At 36.4% G+C, this 20,586-nt stretch overlaps 1 protein-coding gene across 1 annotated transcript; it reads right to left on the bottom strand.

The window, feature by feature from the left end:
* Positions 1 to 309: 309 nt before the first annotated feature.
* Positions 310 to 19,535, bottom strand: LOC133530747 (zinc finger protein 878-like). The gene is made up of 13 exons (XM_061868790.1): positions 19,288 to 19,535; positions 18,886 to 18,993; positions 17,773 to 17,974; positions 16,520 to 16,666; positions 14,486 to 14,652; positions 13,294 to 13,379; positions 11,414 to 11,539; positions 9,659 to 9,775; positions 9,324 to 9,473; positions 8,151 to 8,225; positions 5,455 to 5,566; positions 3,441 to 3,545; positions 310 to 1,972 (listed from the first exon to the last, which is right to left on the bottom strand). Exons 1-13 carry the CDS (start codon positions 19,402 to 19,404, stop codon positions 1,721 to 1,723), a joined length of 1,764 nt encoding a protein of 587 aa, XP_061724774.1. The 5' UTR covers positions 19,405 to 19,535; the 3' UTR covers positions 310 to 1,720.
* Between the last annotated feature and the right edge of the window lie 1,051 nt (positions 19,536 to 20,586).

The following is a 20,586-nucleotide window of genomic DNA, read 5'->3' as shown; positions in this document are numbered from 1 at the left end:
GTGTAATTCTCATCGTGAAATAAAGAAATCTAATCTAATCTGTGCGGTTTAAGAGGAATTTCCTCCCGCGGACGCTCCGGCTGTGGAATGAGCTCCCTGCCGAGGTTTTCCCGAGGGTCTACAGTATGAGGTTCTTCAAAAAAGGAGTGTACAGGTTTTTAAAGGGTCGGCAACGCGCATGTAACATCTCAGGAGTTGAAGGCGTTCATAGGCTGCGGTGACCTCTTACCTTCAGGCGGGCCGTATGCTTGTTTGCCATAGTCGTGGTATAAAAAAATACAGACAGTACGTTAAGAAATAAACAAGACATTTTTAACTAACTTTATTCATTTATTTCATATTATATACTACTTAATATTACTAGTTAATCTAATCATACGTTTAGTGTATTTATTTTATTGACCAAAATTGGGCTGCTGTTACACCAAACCCATAAAAAGAATATATACATCGTGCCATCCACGATGACGCGCAGAGTTGTTAAATCTTATCTTACCTACCTTACCTTATTTTGTTGTTTACCTTTATCTTCATGTATTATATGTGTTTCCATGTACATTTTTTCAGAGGTTGTGCAATAAAGAGGATTTGTATTGTATTGTATTGTATTGTATCTAATCTTTAATAATATGACAAAAACAGTCAAGGCGTCTTCGTGAATGACACGACACGATCTGTATCAAAATCATCGTTACAATTTCTTCTTATGAAAAGTTTGATAAAGCTATATTTTAAGACATTGACTGCCAGCGATCAACTAGGCGGGTTCCCGGTTCTAGTCGCTTTTCGTTACAAAGCGGAAAAATATCGACACGCGTAGCTCGCGCTGGCAGTGAATGTTAACGTTGAGTTCGTTATATGTACGTGGTGCAACCCGTTCCAAGTCTAATTTAATTAAATAAGTAATAACAAATAAATATTATGAAAAAAATCGTAGTCAACTCTCTCTTTAATCTAGTTTATAAAATGTACTCATTTAAACGAATTAGTAATTCTTATGACAAAAATAGTTATTTACAGTACCCACCCACACCGGCTTTCTTATTGCGCGCTCGCTTACAGCTCGCGCGCACAATATCGCCTCGTGTATAATGACCAACTTAGCACACTTGTATCATAATGTACTATTACAGTACATATGGTGCTACTTTACCGCACTAGTGCGAAAATTAGCATATTACGTTACTGTGTCGAACATTTAAAGGGCCATATGTACTGTAAAAACGTTGTACGATACATGTGCGAATAGGTAATTCGCAACTCGTGTCGATTTAAAACATTCCCTTCGGTCGTGTTTTAATTTATCGCCACTCGTTTTGAATTTCCTATTTTTCGCACTTGTATCGTAATGTACTATTAATAGCAGATACAAGGTAAGCATTGCGAGAGATTTTAACGGTGCATTCCTGATGGCAACAGAAGCAAAAAATGTTATACGACTTTTTGTGAAATTCGACAGAAAAAAAATATTTTTTGTTTTTTTTTCCCCATTTTTTGAACGCTCCTGTACATAAAACGTAATTTTTATTTATAAACACGTGACCTAAAATTAACTAAAGTTTTTTTTTATTTGGGGGTAGCCTCTCGAATACATTTTTTTTCAATTTTTCCTTCCCTTCGGTCGTGTCTTAATTTATCGCCACTCATTTCGAACTTCCTATTTTTCGCACTCGTATCGTAATGTACTATTTTATGGCCATTTCTTGTTTGTCTGTCGTTTCTAGTTAGTTTGAGACGCGTCCCCATACCGGTTCGACTCTGCGTCGGTTTGGACTGGCCCAAACCCCCGCTCCTGTCCAGGCCGCGACTCGGCCGCGGCCCGGGGCCGGCCGTCCCGGGTGAGCCGCAGGTGCACGAGGCGCACGTGCGTGCCGAGCGTGCCGGCCTGGCGGAACTGCGCCGGGCAGCGCGCGCACTGGAAGGGCCGCTCGCCCGTGTGAGTCCGGATGTGGTCTTTGAGGATCTGGTTACTCTGCAGACAAATTTATCTTCACACTAGGGAACAAATAGAATTATTGAAGTGAAAACTTCTTTAGCGACGCCTTGTGCCGGATCCCTTTGTTTGGCATAATTATTGAAAGTCATAATGTAATGATAGTCATATTATTTATTTAAGCTTTATTGTACAATACATGAAGGTACAAATGGCTGACTTAATGCCTTAAGGCATTCTCTACCAGTCAACCAGACGGGTAAATGGGTTAAACCAGACACCTACTTAATCTTAGGTGCAGTGTCTTTTAAAGTAAATGAATTTGTAACCGAGACTATATTTGAATATAAACTATATATAGATAAACTTACACATATATTTAATACAAATAAGCATACATATATTATTACATACATAATTATACCAAGTGTGAATCATTAAGTTGATGAAGAAGAAAGTTTGTCAAGGAAATACTTACGCAATGGTAAAGAGTGAGAGAACGTTCCAAAGTCTGATTGCCTGAACATCATCATTAGTCATAACTCTGAAACCGTTAACTTTTCAGGAATTTCCTTAGATTATCCTATAAATAGGTTAGGTTAGGTTTGTTTTATGGCAATCCTGAAAAGTTACGCGTTTATGAGAAATACCAAATTATGGCAAAAAAAAATGCGGACAAACAATACATTATGACTTAAAACTTTATGGGAAACAATATGGGCCCGCGCTGTGCACTTTTTGTGATGGGGAAAAAATGTTAAACTCGCGAGCTCGCGACAGGTCACGTGACCGACAGATTCGTCAGATTGAAAATTCGTAAGACGGACACGTGACCTGATCGAAAAACTGTTACAATGTCATTGAAACCAGTAGACCGCCGGCGCGACTTGAATATTAATGTTAAATGTCATAGTTCTGAAGTGTTAAATTTTTAATGTAATATAAATTGTCATGTTTGTGTACGATAGAGCAATAAATGAGCAAAAAATAATTTGGTATACGAAATGTTAATTCAACTATTACAGGTGAGTAGAAAAATATGTTGTTTCAAACCTATTCGATGGAAAAAAATATTGAGAAGCATTAGGACGAAATTGCTCCATAAATATGCCAAATTTAATATGGACCCGGTTACGTCCTTAAACTACGTCCAAAAGAGAGGTATGGGCATTGTGAATGTCATCTCGCTTTGTGTGGTAGGGCACAGCACAGCGGATTTCATTCCAGATCTAGAGCGGAGCCCAACTGGGGAAGTACCTCCACCTTACAGAAAACCGCAGACAAATAACACTAGACCCTACTCATAGTGTTGTGTTCCTGCCGGTGAGTAAGGTTGCCAGAGAACGAGGAGGGTGTTTAAGGGTCGGCAACGCGCATGTAACTTCTCTGAAATTGCAGGCGTACATAGGCTACGGAGACTGCTTACCATAAGGCAGGCCGTATGCTTGTTTGCCACTAACGTAGTATAAAAAAATTCGCTGCACTTTAAGAGTTTAAATGTACTCACATCGAAGACCTTGTCGCACATGGAGCAGGGGTACTTGAGCGGCCGCTTGAACCCCTCGTGCGCCAGGCGGCGATGCTCGTTCAGCGACCACACGTTCACGTAGGCCTGGACACAAATACTGGACATAAATATGTAATACTCATACAAATTGGATAAAGGCGGAGGGAAGCTACCAAATCCCGTGGCGATATAACAAAATGGTCTCAGAAGACATTCCTAAAATTTTTAATTGAGAATGATTGGCATTTATAGAAGGAATAAAAACGTGAGTGTCGTGGAACACTCGGTTGGAACGAAGTATGTTATTATTGATAAACGTATTATATTATTCATCAACAAATACAAAAAAAACTAATCGACTAAATAATAACTATCTAAACTGCTCACAAAATTTCACAAATCAGTTCATAAATGCGACATATAGACAGGGAGGACAACTAAACATAAGAAAACATTTTTGTACAAGCTGTAACTGATACACTTAGCTCGAGCTTCACACTCGCTTAGTCAATCAAAAATATTAAATTTAAGTGCAAAAAAATACAAAAAGTAATATACATACACGTCCGGGGATCGAACCCGGATCGTCGCTGTTACCACCTGTTTCTACACGGCTGTAGGCAACTGCGTCATTATAGAATATACGTAAGTCGGTGAAATTAGGCCACTTATTCTTGAGAAAGAATTTAAATTAAAGAGGGTCGTGATGTAAATATACTCGTATTAATCTTTTTTAGGGTTCCGTAGCCAAATGGTAAAAAATCGGAACCTTATGTCACATTATGATTGTCACAGCCACTTTTTCCGGTACTATATGAACTATACTGTTCAAACTTGTTAAGTAGATGTATTGTATGAACCGCATTAAGATTTTCACACAAAAATAGAAAAAAAAAACAATAAATTTTGGGGGTTCCCCATACTTAGAACTGAAACTCAAAAAAAAATTTTTCATCAAACCCATACGTGTGGGGTATCTATGGATAGGTCTTCACAAATGATATTGAGGTTTTTAATTTTTTTTTTTTAACTGTATGACTGAAACTGAATAGTTTGCGCGAGAGACACTTCCAAAGTGGTAAAATGTGTGCCCCCCCCCCCCCTCCCTCTGTAACTTCTAAAATAAGAGAATGATAAAACTAAAAAAAATATATGATGTACATTACCGTGCAAACTTCCACCGAAAATTGGTTTGAACGAGATTTAGTAAGTAGTTTTTAATACGTCATAAATAGTACGGAATCCTTCATGGGCGAGTCAGACTCGCACTTGGCCGCTTTTTTTCGCCTGGCCCCCATCCGCCAACCGTCCGATAGGGAACATGCATCGTTCCAAAAATGTAGTCAGTGAGAAAATCGTCAATTATGTATGTTTTTTTTATAGAAATAGAAGAAATTAAATGTTTTATTTGGTGTAAAACACCAATGACTCAAAACAACATAAAGAAAAAATAGAATATAAAAGAAACTAGCATCGACCAGAGTTTTTGAAAATCACTCCGCTTTCAAAACTATTCTAATTCACTTTAGTGACCTCGCAGAGCTCGCACTGGAATGGTTTGATGATAAGATGCACCGGATTCAAGTTCACGTCGGATCGCAAATCGCCTGCCAAAGTAAGAATTATTTTGGACCCGGGTACGTCCTTAAACTACGTCCATAAGAGAGGTATGGGCATTGTGAATGTCATCTCGCTTTGTGTGGTAGGGCACAGCCAGTGGATGTCATTCCAGATCTAGAGCAGAGCCCAACTGGGGAAGTACCTCCACTTTACAGAAAACAGCAGCCAAATAACACTAGACCCTACTCATAGTGTTGTGTTCCTGCCGGTGAGTAAGGTTGCCAGAGCTCAACAAGGGGGGGGCGGGTTTAGGGTCGGCAACGCGCATGTAACTCCTCTGTTGCAGGCGTACATAGGCTACGGAGACTGCTTACCATCAGACGGGCCGTATGCTTGTTTGCCACCGACGTAGTATTAAAAAAAATAGCACAATTCATTTTGATAGGGTTCTTACCTTCTCACAGCGATCGCACTGGAATGGTTTTATATTGAGATGGACTCTGTTGACGTGTTGCTCCAGGTCGCGGCGGATCGCGAACCGCTTGCCGCAGTGCGAGCACGCCAAGCTAGGGTGCGACACAGTGCATTAGGCGGGTACACACTACGCCACACGAAAATAATAAATAAATAATAATAATAAATATTATAGGACATTATTACACAAATTGACCAAGTCCCGCAGTAAGCTCAATAAGGCTTGTGTTGAGGGTACTTAGACAACGATATATATAATATATAAATATTTATAAATACTTAAATACATAGAAAACACCCATGACTCCGGAACATATATCCATGCTCATCACACGAATACATGCCCTTACCAGGATTTGAACCCGGGACCATCAGCTTCGTAGGCAGAGTCACTACCCACTTGGCCAAACCGGTCGTCAAATGTGTATAGATAAATAATAATAATAAATAAATAAATATTTGGGGACATCCATCCAACTTAACACCCATCATAACATAGTGGGGAAATATTTTTTTAAGTGTTATTCATATGTAATTGTAATTTTAATTAATTTTACCAATTTATTACTAACATAGTTTCTTAAGGATTTACCCATTGTTACTAACACATTTAATTTTAATTTTTATCTTAACTCAGGAACAAATATTTGTGTTCATCACACACAAATAAATGCCCTTACCGGAATCCCAACCCGGGACCATCGGCTTCATAGGCAGTGTCACTAGGTACGAAAAAAAAATGAAATAGAGGTGGATTGTGAAAGAAAACTTTGTAGCCACAGTAATTTTACTGCCATCTTTCGACACATGATTAAAACTTTTAGAACGCCATTTGACTTTGATCCTTATTCACTGATATGTGTTAAAATTAAATATCAAAAAGTGGCGCCATCTAATACATCAAAGGCCAAAGGTATGGCGGCATCGTTTCGAGCGATGCAAGAATGCAAAAGTGGCAAAGTGAACAGTCGTTGGGAATTGGATAACAACGGTAAGTTTTTAAAAGCTTTGTAATCTGTCAACGTTTTTGAACACAAAATTGCCATATTTAAATTAAAACATAAAGACATTGAGCAACGATTGAATTAAACATTTCATTGAATATTTTAATTAAAAAATATGCAATCTGAATGAAATTAATTATTAGAATATTTGGATACATTAAATTAAATTATATAAAAAATTATTGATTTTTAATTGCAAACATTAATGACTTAACCTAACGAATAAAGGATCAAAAATGAGTCCATTTTTGAACGATTCGTAACAGATTGACTTAGCCCCAAAACTACGCAAAGCTTGTACTATGGGTACTAGGCAACGATATACATATGTATATAGATAAGTACATACTTATATACATAGAAAACACCCATGACTCAGGAAAAAATATCTGTGTTCATCACACAAATAAATGTTTTTACCGGGTTTCGAACCCGGGGCCATCAGCTTCATAGGCAGGGTCACCCACTAGGTCAGACCGATCGTCGAGTCAATATGTTCACATTTCGATCGTGAGACCTGTTGGTATGGATCAGAATGCTGGGCGACGAAATTGACGGATGAAAGAAGAGTGCACGCAGCGGAAATGAGAATGTTGAGATGGATGTGTGGAGTGACGAGAAAGGATCGAATTAAGAATGAGTATATAAGGGGAAGTTTGAAAGTAGCACCGGTAACGGAGAAGATAAGGAGTGGTAGGTTAGCGTGGTATGGGCATTTAATGAGGAGGGATGAATGCCATATAAGAAAAAGAATGTTAGGAATGAATGTTGATGGACGGAGAGCGGATGGTAGACCCAAAAAACGATGGATGGATTGTGTGAAAGAGGATATGAGAAAGAAAGGAGTGAGTGCTGAGGTGACGAAAGATAGAGGAGAATGGAAGAGAAGAACATGTTGTGCCGACCCCACATAACGTGGGATAAGGGCAGAAGGAAGAAGACTAAAAAAGTAATTCATAAAGCATTATGATTATACAAGGTGCCGTGAGCATTGCGACAGATTTTAATATTCCTGGTAATATTTAGAAACTAAAATGTCATATAAAATTTTCTGGATTAGGCCTAGTTTCGGAGATAATTAAATGTTTTTCGAAATCATTCTTTCGCCATAAGTCGGTACAAAACACATTTTTGACTGCGGTATTGCCACTTTGAGGTCTAGTGTGGACATGCCTATTGATTGACATCGAAAAATTAAAAAAATGTATTCGAGAGGCTACCCCCACATAAAAAAAAACTTTTTAGTTAATTTTAGGTTATGTGTTTATCAATAAAAATTACGTTTTATGTACAGGAGCGTTCAAAAAAAGGGGGGAAAATAAACAAAACATATTTTTTTTCTGTCGAATTCCACAAAAATTTCATATAACATTTTTTGCTTCTGTTGCCATCAGGAATGCACCGTTAAAATCTCTCGCAATGCTCACGGGCACCTTGTATCTGCTATTAATAGTACATTACGATACAAGTGCGAAAAATAGGAAATTCAAAACGAGTGGCGATAAATTAAAAATCGACACGAGTTGCGAATTTCCTATTTTTCGCACATGTATCGTACAACGTTTTACAGTACATATGGCCCTTTAAATGTTCGACACAGTAACGTAATATGCTAATTTTCGCACTAGTGCGCTAAAGTAGCACCATATGTACTGTAAAATATGTTACTCACGGTAAATCGACGTAGTTAACGTGCACTGACGTCGTCTTTAAATGATGCTTCAGTATTGTAGCTGATTTGAAACTCCTGAAAATAAGATAAAATGTTGCAATACAATAGAAAAACATGATCTTTCATTATGAAAATGAAGATTTATACATGTATAGACCAAACGAAGGCTAATGATAGAGGACCTTAGGAGCTATCATTTTAACCTCCTACATATTCAGCGAAAATAGACGTAATTGACCCAACACTTACTCCTACTTGTCACACTCGACACAGTTATAGTTCTTGTTGGAAGAATGTTTTAAGCTGTGTATCTTGAGTAGGAAAGCGGTCATCCCGCAGTCTTGGCAAACATACTTGACTCAACACTTATTTGTCGCACTCGACACAATAATAGTCCTTGTTGGGAGAATGTTGCGCACTGTGTATCCTGAGTGGGGAAGAGCTCTTGAACGCCTTCCCGCAGTGTTAGCAAACGTACTTAATTCGGCACCTACCTACTTATTGTCACAATTGACACAGTAACAGTCCTTATTGGGTGAATGCTTCACGCTGTGCATCCTGAGTAGGGCGGGGCTCTTGAACGCCTTCCCACAGTATTAGCAAACGTACTTGACTCAACACTTACTTGCCACACTCGACACAGTAATTGTCTTGCTGGGAGAATGTACTACGCTATGAATCTTGAGTAGCGAAGAGCCCAAGAAAAGCCTTTCTAGTCTTGACAAACTTAGGTTTTTTTTTGACCTCTTTCTTGTCACAGCCAACACATACTTGTCACAGTCCACACAATAATAATCCTTGTTAAGAGAATATACCACGCTGTGTATCTTAAGTAGGGAAGGGCTCTCAAACGCCATCCCGCAGTATTAGCAAACGTACTTGACTCAACACTTACTTGTCACACTCGACACAGTAATAGTCCTGCTGGGAGAATGTACTACGCTATGTATCTTGAGTAGCGAAGAGCCCAAGAAAAGCCTTTCTAGTCTTGACAAACTTAGGTTTTTTTTTTGACCTCTATCTTGTCACAGCCAACATATACCTACTTGTCACAGTCGACACAATATTAATAGTCCTTGTTAAGAGAATATACCACGCTGTGTATCCTAAGTAGGGAAGGGCTCTCAAACGCCATCCCGCAGTCTTGGCAAACGTACTTGACTTAACACTTACTTGTCACACTCGACACAATAGTAGTCTTTGTTGGGCGAATGCTTGACACTATGTATCTTGAGTGACGAAGGACTCTTGAACGCTTTCCCGCAATCTTGGCAAACGTGGGACTTGACAATTGGGGCTGTGGTGCCCTCTATTGGGTGTCGGCTAAAAAAAAATAGGTGCGATATATTTATAACTTAATAATCTTTGAACTTAATGTAGTTAAAATTTAAAAAGAAAATGTTTACTTCTTATTTGTCCACCCTGAATAAAAATCCCAATGCAATCCCTGGTAAATATGTAAACTTTATTTTGTTGAATAAATGATTTTATTTACTTATTACACGCACAGGTTTATATGCGCCTTCAATACGTCTTTGTTGGCATAAGTCTTCTTACAATATTGACACGTCTCCCTCGCGCGACCGTGTACGCTGGACACGTGCTTCCGCCATGCTAGTTTACGTCTGAAATGGAAAATAAAGGTATAATTGTGGCTTAGGTGTAAAAGGGCATAAAGGTATTAAAAAATACAGAAAAGTTAGATTATCTCGAAAATCATGAACCTTTTACTATCTTTTTGTGAATGCATTTTATTTTGACATGTAAAATATAATGTATATTCCCAATAAGAAATAAATGAATCTAATCTAATCTAGACCTATAAGTGCATTGTCTGGACCAACCTATACCCTAATTCATAATTAAATTCCATCAAATCTACCAATAAATGTCACTGTCACAATGACATCTGTCAACGTCAGTATGACGGACCAGATATCGCCAACCTTTTTGGAATAATAAAAAATATTATTATCTTACTGAAGGTGACGAACATAATAAAACCATTTTCGTATGGAATACCGAAATTTCGTAAAAATATGTGACCGAAACCAGCAAAACGTCCCACTTTGCCGCTTGCCATAAGGACGCCTTGACAAGTTATTCGAATAAAGATACAAGCAAATCTCGTCCTTATGGCAAGCGACAAAGTGGGACGTTTTGCCGGTTTCGGTCACTCAATTTTTTATACCTTTAATGAAACGCTGCTAACTCTATAAATGAAGGGTTTTTGTTAAATGTGTCGCCTACACTTTGACTCTTTGATGTTTGTTATGCATATAGGTAAATAATTATTTGGGTGAATCAACTTTTTTTGTTTTGTTATCCTGTCCCGTTGTCCAAGGGACAACAGTGGCACAGTTTGTTTGAAGAGACGTTGTATGCCGTTCTATTAACATGCTTAGTAGGGGGCCCATTATGGACATTGGTTATAACGACCACAAAAACGCAAGTTTGATACATTTAAGTACCATAAAATCAGTATTTCAATAAACTTTTGTCCCCTGGACAACTAATCGTAACCATGGCAACGAGTGACGCTAAAAAGTTGATTCTCCCATTTACTATACGTACAAAATTACATTTAAATGTATCGTCTTTAAGCAATTATAATTTATACAGTACAAGCCTTGCTCAGTTGGGGACTAGAGTATTTTTAAAACATGCTGGATACGGTGACAGGTGTCATCTCCATACAATTTATAGTCTTAAAATGCCAAATCTCGCAAAATTGTATTGAGATGACTTCAGTTCTTTTATGATTACCCTTTCTGTTTGAAAAATACTATAAGTAACAGACGTCAGATGCCAAATGAAGTGACAACTTGACTTGACAAGTGAGTGTCATGGCCGCCATAGATCTATCATGGTAACCATAAGGGCGTATTACACTATCCTGTAGTTGTCGTTTTCGAATTTAGATTTTAATACTAATAATACACATATCTTAAGACGATAATGTTATTGTATTAAAACGGAATACCAAATGTTGATTGGACCTGCAGTATTACCATTTCAAGACGAACATTTCTACCTCAAAATAGTTTTGATTCAATATTAATTAATGAACTGCTTTTTTAATTAGCCTGATTATAATGGTTGATTCGTAGAGAATGCCTCAAGGCGTTAAGTTCGCCATTTGCACTCTTTTTTTTTGTAAATTTGGGCAATAAAATTATAAATAAAATAATTCCACAGCTGTGAAAGTCAATAGTTTTAATATGTAGAATATGAACAAGGTGTAATGTCTAAATCCCACTTACGTGAATGTCTTGTCGCAGTGCGGGCAGCTGTGCCTGACCTGGCGCGAGGAGTGGAGCGCCGAGTAGTGGTCCTTCACCAGCACGCGGCTGGCGCGCGTCATGCCGCACGAGGGGCAGCGGTACCGCCTGGGGCCCGACTAATTGTTACTTATGGCAAAGACAATTTCCATCACACTTGCTCGAAAAAGATCTTTTACAGTACATATGGGGCTACTTTATAGCACTAGTGCGAGAAGTAGCATATTACGTTACTGTGTCGAATATTTAAAGGGCCATATGTACTGTAAAACGTTGTACGATACATGTGCGAATAGGTACTTCGCAACTCGTGTCGATTTAAAACACTCCCTTCGGTCGTGTTTTAATTTATCGCCACTCGTTTCGAATTTCCTATTTTTCGCACTTGTATCGTAATGTACTAATTTCATGCAGGTGTGCTGAAGGACAAAGGCCTATTTTGTTCCCGCGGGAGTTATGGATTGTGAAAAACAAGCTATAACTCCCTAGGGAGTTAAAGCTTTTTTTTATTATGTCACTTAGTCATACAAACCAAGTAGCATAAATCAGTTTTACTGACGTTTACAATTTAATATTTTTGTTTATGTTTAAAATTATTTAGTTTTATTAATTTAACAGCCGTTTAAAATATTTTTACATAATTTTCAATCGTGGCTGAATGCCGAATAGGTCTATGCCTTAGGTGCCTCACCTGCCAAGAAATTACAAAATGGCGGACGAATATTTGATATGCCACCGTATTTAAGAATTATTTCGCATAATATTTAGTTTTTTCTTCGCAAGTGTGATGAAAATAGTCGTGTGTAACTCCGGGGGTACGAATTTTGCAAACTCGGGTCTTTAATTACCACCCTCGTTGCACAATGTACTATTGAAATAGAGGTAGTAGGCAGTCAATTTACTGTGACTACAAAGTTTTCATTTTTACCACCTCTATTTCAAATTCTCTTTGGTTATGTTACGCATTAAAAAAACAAAATGTCTGATTATTAACCTCGTCCTGCCCAATGTGATTCCTAACGGACGAAAGGCCAGTGATAGGTTAAGGTTACACTGAACTTTTTTTTACTTAAATCGTGAAACAAAGGAAAATTCATGTCTATTTTACAAACAATTTAGTTTAAATTTCAATGGCTTAAACCAAGTATGGTGGGCAGCAATGTGGCGGACGAATATTTGAAGTGTCACCATTTTATGAATAATTTCGCTTAAAATTTAGTTTTTTCTTCGCATTGTATGTATCCCGGAAGTAATCATTTTGCAAATTCGAGTAACGCGAAACACCCCCCATACCCCACCCCCCTTATTGCACAATGTACAGTCAGCAATACTATTCGCTTAGCACCTTTGCATACAAACTTCTATACAAGGTGCCCGTGAGCATTGCGAGAGATTTTAACGGTGCATTCCTGATGGCAACAGAAGCAAAGAATGTTATATGACTTTTTGTGAAATTGGACAAAAAAACGTTTTTTTTGTTTTTTTTTTTCCCTGTGTTTGAGCACTCCTGTACATGAAACGTAATTTTTATTGATAAACACATAACCTAAAATTAACTAAAAAGTTTTTTTTATATTTGGGGGTAGCCTCTCGAATACATTTTTTTTGATTTTTCGATGTAAATCAATAAGTATGTCCAGACTAGACCTCAAAGTGGCAATACCGCAGTCAAAAATGTGTTATGTCCTGACTTATGGCGAAAGAATGATTTCGAAAAACATTTAGTTATCTCTGAAACTAGGCCTAATCTAGACATTTTAGTTTCTAAATATTACCAGGAATGCACCGTTAAAATCTCTCGCAATGCTCACGGGCACCTTTTTTGCAGGGGGTACCTTATTTCTATAAAAGAATGAACGTACTTTTCGTGGTATTTCTTGTGACCGACTAGCTTCTCTTCTGTACTCATTCTCTGCTTGCACACGTCGCATTCGAAGTTGCCATTGCTCTGGAAGTAACACCCTCATTTTATTAGGTTTATGTAAATTCTGTAGCAGAGTTGGCCGATCGTTAATTACTATTGGCTACTTGACTGTTTTTTGTAAATCATGTCAAACGATCTTGATTTTCCTGAGGACAAATGTTTATATAGGACTCATGGCATTTAAGCAACACAAAGGTCAGAAATGAGAGTTAAAGTCTGACGCTCGCACTCGACGATTGAAACGCCTCTAACAAAATGATAACATGATGTGACGTCACATTATATACCTAAGTCTGTCCTAGATGTATGGAAGATCAAGGAAATTGCCATTTTGACCCTGAAATATTGCCTTTATGTGTATAGTTGTCGTACAATTTAGTTTTCAATAAAATATATGGAATCGAATGGTACTATTTTTTTTTTCTATTTTTGAAGGAAAAAAAATTTTTTTTTTTAGACTGAAGCCTTGTATTTTTTATAATCTCATTATAATTTTTTTAATTCGACTTTTTTATAATGGATGGCTCATTTCCTATCCATTTAACTAAATATTGTTATAATATTCAACATGTGTCAAGTACCCAATTGACCATTTTGAAAATCAACCATTACAAATTGAACCGTAAACTGTAATCGTCCGTTAAATACGAAAACCTTAAAGTTTCTTCATGTCCATCTACAGTGTGTATTTTTGATATAACCGCAAACTTAAACTATACGTACGTTTTAGTGCTATATAAAATAATTTTGAATATTTTTTTTTAGTTTAATCTTAACTACCAAGCATAATTAGTGTTTGAAAATATTACGAGCTGCCAAGGCTCCGAACCGGTTTATAAAATACCGGTTTATTTCGGTTTTCCTCCGAACTTTTATAAGAACGCGAACGTTTTAATAACTTTATGGTTACCGTAACGTTTATTGTGCCGGCCGGCCTGCTGGTGTACACGTAAACAGACACAGACATAGGAAGAAACCGGTTTTATTTCTCTAAACCGGTTAATTTGACAGTAACTGTTCTCATAAAAACCGGTTCGGCGTAACGGTTTTTCGAGTGAAATGGAAATTAAAAGGTTTTGCGTCAAGTACATTATAACGGTTTGGGAATAACCGGTTCCCGAGGCTCTCACCTCGTTATGTTTCTCCATATGTTTGTCGAAGCTGTCCTTGTAGTTGAACCCCTTGACGCAGTCAACGCACTTGTGCGCGGCGGCCAGGTAGCGCGGCTCCAGCGCCATGCGCGCGCGCTCCTCCAAGCATTGCTCTCGGGTTATTTCGAACGGTATTATGGCTAGCTCTGAAATTACGAACATTAAGTGAATATTCTTTTTGACAGCCTCCTACCTTGGTTGGCAGTGACCCTGCCTACGAATCAAATCCTGGTAAGGACATTTATTTGTGTGATGAGAACAGATCTTTGTTACTGAGTCATGGATGTTTCCATCCGTCCATGGCGGGAAGAAGTTAATAAGAGATATAAAATTGATGAAATTTGAACCTTAAGTACTTCCATTTTAAGTTCGAATTTCTTCAATTTTATATCTAGTCGTGTACTGATATATCGTTGTCCCACAACAGAAGCCTTATTGAGTTTAATGTACTTAAGACTTAGCCAATTTGTGTAATGGTATCCTATAATAATTATTTATTTAATTTTGTTTCAGAGTTAAGGATATTTTATCTGTATATTAAGATTGATATAATATAATATTATATGCATCGTGCCGTCCACTAGGGGCTTTAAATGCAAGGAAGGTTTGATTTTACAAGCAAATCTGAGCTATATTTATTATGGCACCAATCCCGAAATCGCAAAAAAAATGTGTGAAACAGTCAATATATTTTCACGATTCCGGGGTTAATCCCATAGTAAAAATAGGTCAGTTTAACGAGTAGAATCGAAACCTACATTTATAGCCACATAGTGGTAGGCAAATTGTATATCGTCATTTAGAACAGAAAACAAGACTTACTGAGCTTACTGTGGGACTAAATCGCTCTGTGAAAAATTGTCCTATAATATTTAAAAAAAAAACAACGGGTTGCACTCCGGGAGTGCCGGCAGAAGTGAAAACTTGAATATTAAAGTTGTGCATTTTTGATATTTTGAAATGGTTAGGGAATAATTTTGCACTATAATTTATGTGGTAAAATACAATATTCATATCAATTCAATATTCATTCAGGTCACGTGTCCGTCTTACGAATTTTCAATCTGACGAATCTGTCGGTCACGTGACCTGTCGCGAGTTTAACATTTTTTCCCCATCACAAAAAGTGCACAGCGCCGCTAAAGAAGTTTTCACTTCATAAAACCAACAGTCAGATTGTTTACATTCTGTATCTCGTTTTCTTGGTCTTACATTAAACTTGGGATTGGGAATTTGTTCATAAATCACTCAGTCACTGTTATCCAGTAGTTGTTATTAAAGCAAAAAGTCTGCTTATGCTCTTAATTAACTGTCAAAAATAGTGATACAGTTCTAGTAGCACACCATGGACTAGTAGCATCAAAAATCAGATATGGCATTATTTTTTGGGGCAACTCTGTTAATCGCGAGGCCGCTTTTATAGCCCAAAAGAGATGCATAATTGCGGTGTAAATGTAAGAAATAGTTGTATTCCCTTATTCAAATCATTAAAACTTCTAACACTACCTTCATTATATATACTAGAAGTAGCTATATTCGTAAAACGTAATCCAGATTTGTTTACATATGTATTAGAGACGTAAGCTGCGAACAGTTTGGAATGGCACCGAGAATATTTAATAAAATACCGACATGAGAAATCTCCCGGTTCAGCGATTTAAGAAGCAGTTTACTATAATATATATTGAAAAATGTTTTACTGAATAAAATAAGTCATAGAGCTTAGCTATTATTTGACATACAACGAATTATTTGACTAACTCAATTATTAATCATTTTATTTGAATGATATTTTGTCATTTAAGACTTTTTTAAGATTTATGTTTTTCTATTTTTAAGTTACTTTTAACTACTAATACTTATTTTTATTACTATGCTTATTCAGGCAGGATGTGCCGAACAAAAATTGTTTAATCACATCTTACTATTGTGTCGCATTCAAAGAAACAAATAAATAAATAATTGATTGATTTAAAGAAAAAATGTTTTTTGCCTAATCTGAATAGTCCTCACCATCATCTTCTTCGACATTCCTCTTCTTTCTCTTCTTATACTTCCTGGGGCTTTTCTTGGGATTTTCCTCCACTCGTTCTGTTTCTTTCTCTTCTTTTAATAATACTTTTAGAGGTAAGCCCTCTTTTACAAATGACTCTTGGCTGCCTGAAAATGTTTTTAAAGTTTCAGTATGCATCTAAATATGCATTATCATCATCAACGGTATACAAAATTTATCTTGAGTTTGTTCTTGACAGGTGGTTTTTGTACATTGGAACTGTTATGTCAATGTAATTTCTATTGTATTCAATTTTGAGATTAAATATTTGGTAGAAAATCAAATGGATTATCCACCTAAGGCCCAGCCGTACAAATAAAAATCCAAAATTTACCACACAATTTTGAACTTACTCGTATAGTGTGTTTGAAAATTAAATGAAACAAAACAAATGTAAATTTGTTCCTATAAGTCCTATAGTCATTCCATACGAATACGTCTGAAATGAATTATTGGTCACAGATTGAAATTAAATAAATTGAGGGTGTACTGAGACATTTAATTACGAAAACCGTTGTCGTAAATATTTTTAAAGACTTTGTTTTCCATCAGCACCCATCGGAAGATTGGGATGGTGTCGGAATAGGAAAATCCTTGAAAATTAAGTATTAATTAATTAAGTATAAAAATGGTAATTATTGAATATTATAGTCCAATAAACACAGTATCCGTTAGGCATTATAACATTTTATAGGTAAGGCCTTTTGAGGTTAATAATGTTCGTCGGTCCCATAAATAAGTGATCTCTATTTTCTACTATAAGAGATGAATCTATAACAAGTGAGTAAATAATCTTTATTCTGCACCATAACACAACGTAAAAAAAAAACAGAATGAAATATGTGTAACATGAACAGACTTTTGGCAGAATATCATTGCTTTGAGGAATGCGAAATAAGAAATGCTTGTATGGATTTTTGGTACAAAAAGCATACTATTCGATAATGGAATATTTACTGGACATATTTTGAATTTAAGTTAATTTAGTTTAGTTTTAAGTACACTCTTATTATTGTTTGACATTTATTTGTGTTAATATTATTTGTCTGATAATTCAAACGTGTATATTCGTTTTTTCTGTTTGTAATTATAATTTTATGTTTCCAACAACCAAATAAACAAATTATCAATCTGTTTAATACTAAGTAACAGCAAGTGGTCTTATCACTAAAAGTGTGGCAAATACTTTAAGAGCCGAGTTGCTTTAACTTACTGTTATCATCTTGATAATTATCTGGTACTCTCTCTTCCTTCATCTCTAGCTTTACGTTAAGTCGGTTATCATAGCCCAAGTTCCTACTATGCACCTCCTGAGTTAACTCGGTTCCTAACTCGATGATGTCTAGGGATACTGGAGATAGCTGGTGCGGAGGCCGAGTTTGTGTCCGAGCTGATTGTAAAGTGGAAGTTTCCATCTTGAAAAATGTTTAAACTTGAGTACAGTGTCCGGTACATAGATAAGTATGTGACAACACTCTACAAAGCCTAAATTAGTCGACTAGAAATTAAATAGTTATTTTGTAATTACTTCTTGGTCAGGCAAAGCAAGGTGACCAAATGGAAAGGGCCCCAGGGCTCTAGAAAGAGAGGACACCCACTAGCCAAAATGCAGGACGAAATTGTTGCTACTGCAGGCAAAGTATGGCAAAGCGTAGCAAAAGACAAACACGGATAGAGACAGCTGGGAAGGCTTTTACCCAGAAGTGGTCTACAGCAGAAAAATTAAATTAAATTTAAAAAATATATATAAAGAGAAAAAAAAATATATATATAGCAAATCTATAAAAAAATCGCTGTAGAACAAATAAGCTCTAATAATAATAAATTACTTCTTATAAAAACCTATTTCATCTCTTGTTCTTCTTCCTCGTGTTGTTCCGGCATTTTGTCTGGGAGCCTGGGGTTCACTTGACAATGAATCCCCAGAATTGGTGTAGACATTAGTTTTTACGAAAGCAACATGACCTGAGCCATCTGACCTTTCAACCCAGAGGGTAAATTAGGCCTTATTGGAATTAGTCCGGTTTCCTCACGATGTTTTCCTTCACCGAAAAGGGACTGGTAAATATGAAATGATATTTCATACATAAGTTCCTATAAACTCATTGGTACGAGCCGGGGTTTGAACCCGCAACCTCTGGATTGCTATTCACACACTCTTACCGCTAGGCCACCAGCACTTCATCAATTATTAAAATAAACCTATTTCATAAATTATGGTTTTAATTAAGACTATCCAAGAGCGAATTGGAGGAACTGTCATATGGATAATCATTGGCCACACCAAGTATAATAATTGTTTATTGCAAGTTTTTAAAATACATACCCTATGTATATTCTGAAGCAGAATATGGTTATTTTGGACATTTTGTATGAACAACTCTGCTTTTTGCGCGGCCCGTTTGCAGAGGTAGCAGAGGAAGAGACATTCAGCCTGAAATGTAAATAAATACTTGTTGACAATTTACATAGTTTAACCTAGGCCCAAATTAAACTTGTAGAATGGGTACTATACCAATTAAAATACTAAACAAAAGCTTTTTAGAGCCCAAAGGTCCCTTTTATGGATGATAAGTTTAAATTGTTCAAAACAGACATCTCAAATTCTGATATAGAAGACATAAGTCGAAAAGGCTTTCAGATTAGGTTCATTTTAAAACTAACACTTAACTCCATGCATATTGTATATTTTATGATGTAATTAGGGAATCACTAAAGTAAGAAATACCTGTATAATTGTTTTGAAAACTGAATTCTGGAGTTCTAGGCAATAGAATGACTTTTCCTCCTTCGCAACCAAACACCCAAAACAATACAGATTTAACCCAATATCAGATTGCTCCATTGCAGTAAGATTCTGAGAACAATGCTCAATTAAAATTAAGACATTGCGTAGAAATTAATTGTTCACTATTTCCAACCAAAACACCGATAAAATACTATAATATAATACCAATAAAATATTAGTATGATATGACATGCAAGCAAGTAGGTCAAGTCAACAGATTAGAAATAGAAACTAAATTGACCTCACGTTATGTGAAACCATTTAGGCGTTTTTCTTGAAATTTTAACTTCATCTTGTACATTATAGCGCCATCTTGTGTCCAATAGCACAAAGTAATGGTAGATTGACTGTGGGTTTGGCGCTGGGGCTACTTTAATTTTTGGTTAGGCCTCATTAGCACGAGCGCTTTTACTTTTTTTTTTACACAAATGGATATTAGCGTATTTATTCACACGATGGCGGTGGCGCTTATTAGTCGTGCGTTGTTGGATTTTCGACTTAGCATTGGCCGTTAAATCGAATTTAGCATACGGAACTTGTAACGTCAGGTATTAACGCAACGTTTTTCAAATTCTCGTGCGAATGACGTCTTTGTTATACTTTGGCAAACCAGCTTGATCATTGGAAAAAGGCGGCAAATTTGAAAAATATTGGCGCTAAGGATAATATTCATACAAATTTTGAATTTTACCCTTTTCTACTGACAAATTTTGGTTTGCCAGAGAATCTCTATAACTTTCCATATAGGGATAAGTTTACGTATGTACTTAGTCTAATGTTTACCTATTTGGTAACTACAGTAAGTAAATACGGCGTTTATAGGGTAATTTATTAATAGTATTAGTTATAGCCAAGGTACCTACTATTTAAGCGTTAGCAAACGTCTCCGTTTTAAGTCTAGTGAAATTTTGTGACCAGATTCTAATCATAGATGTTTTATGTCGATCGTTTTTGGGAAATTTTCAAAATGCTCAAAATTACAAAAATTCCAAAATTCCAAAAATTTATTCTGCAAGTAGGCCTCAAGGGCTCTTTTACAAGTCAATACAACATTTATAGTAACATCATATAATGACATGAAAAATACATAACAACATTTTATAAATACAACAGCCAATACCTGGGTAAACATTACATTATAATAATCTTAAAATAAATAATTACTACAATACAATAGAGATGTATAGTCTCTATGGTTAAAAACACATTAAATCTGGAGATGTAAAAGGTCCCCAATGT

This window comes from Cydia pomonella, chromosome 23, assembly GCF_033807575.1.
Source record: "Cydia pomonella isolate Wapato2018A chromosome 23, ilCydPomo1, whole genome shotgun sequence".
In the NCBI taxonomy this organism is placed as follows: Eukaryota; Metazoa; Arthropoda; class Insecta; order Lepidoptera; family Tortricidae; genus Cydia; species Cydia pomonella.
This window is presented reverse-complemented; position numbering and strand designations above follow the sequence as displayed.

Bases quoted from the DNA above. Each gene is read 5' to 3' on its own strand.
- LOC133530747 (XM_061868790.1), bottom strand. From the start codon at position 19,404: ATGGAGCAATCTGATATTGGGTTAAATCTGTATTGTTTTGGGTGTTTG. The intron at 18,994-19,287 runs GTATTTCTTACT...TTTACATTTCAG, and splicing joins TTTTCAAAACAATTATACAG to GCTGAATGTCTCTTCCTCTG. The intron at 9,776-11,413 runs GTAAGTGGGATT...TTTCCATTTCAG, and splicing joins CACTGCGACAAGACATTCAC to ACGTAAACTAGCATGGCGGA.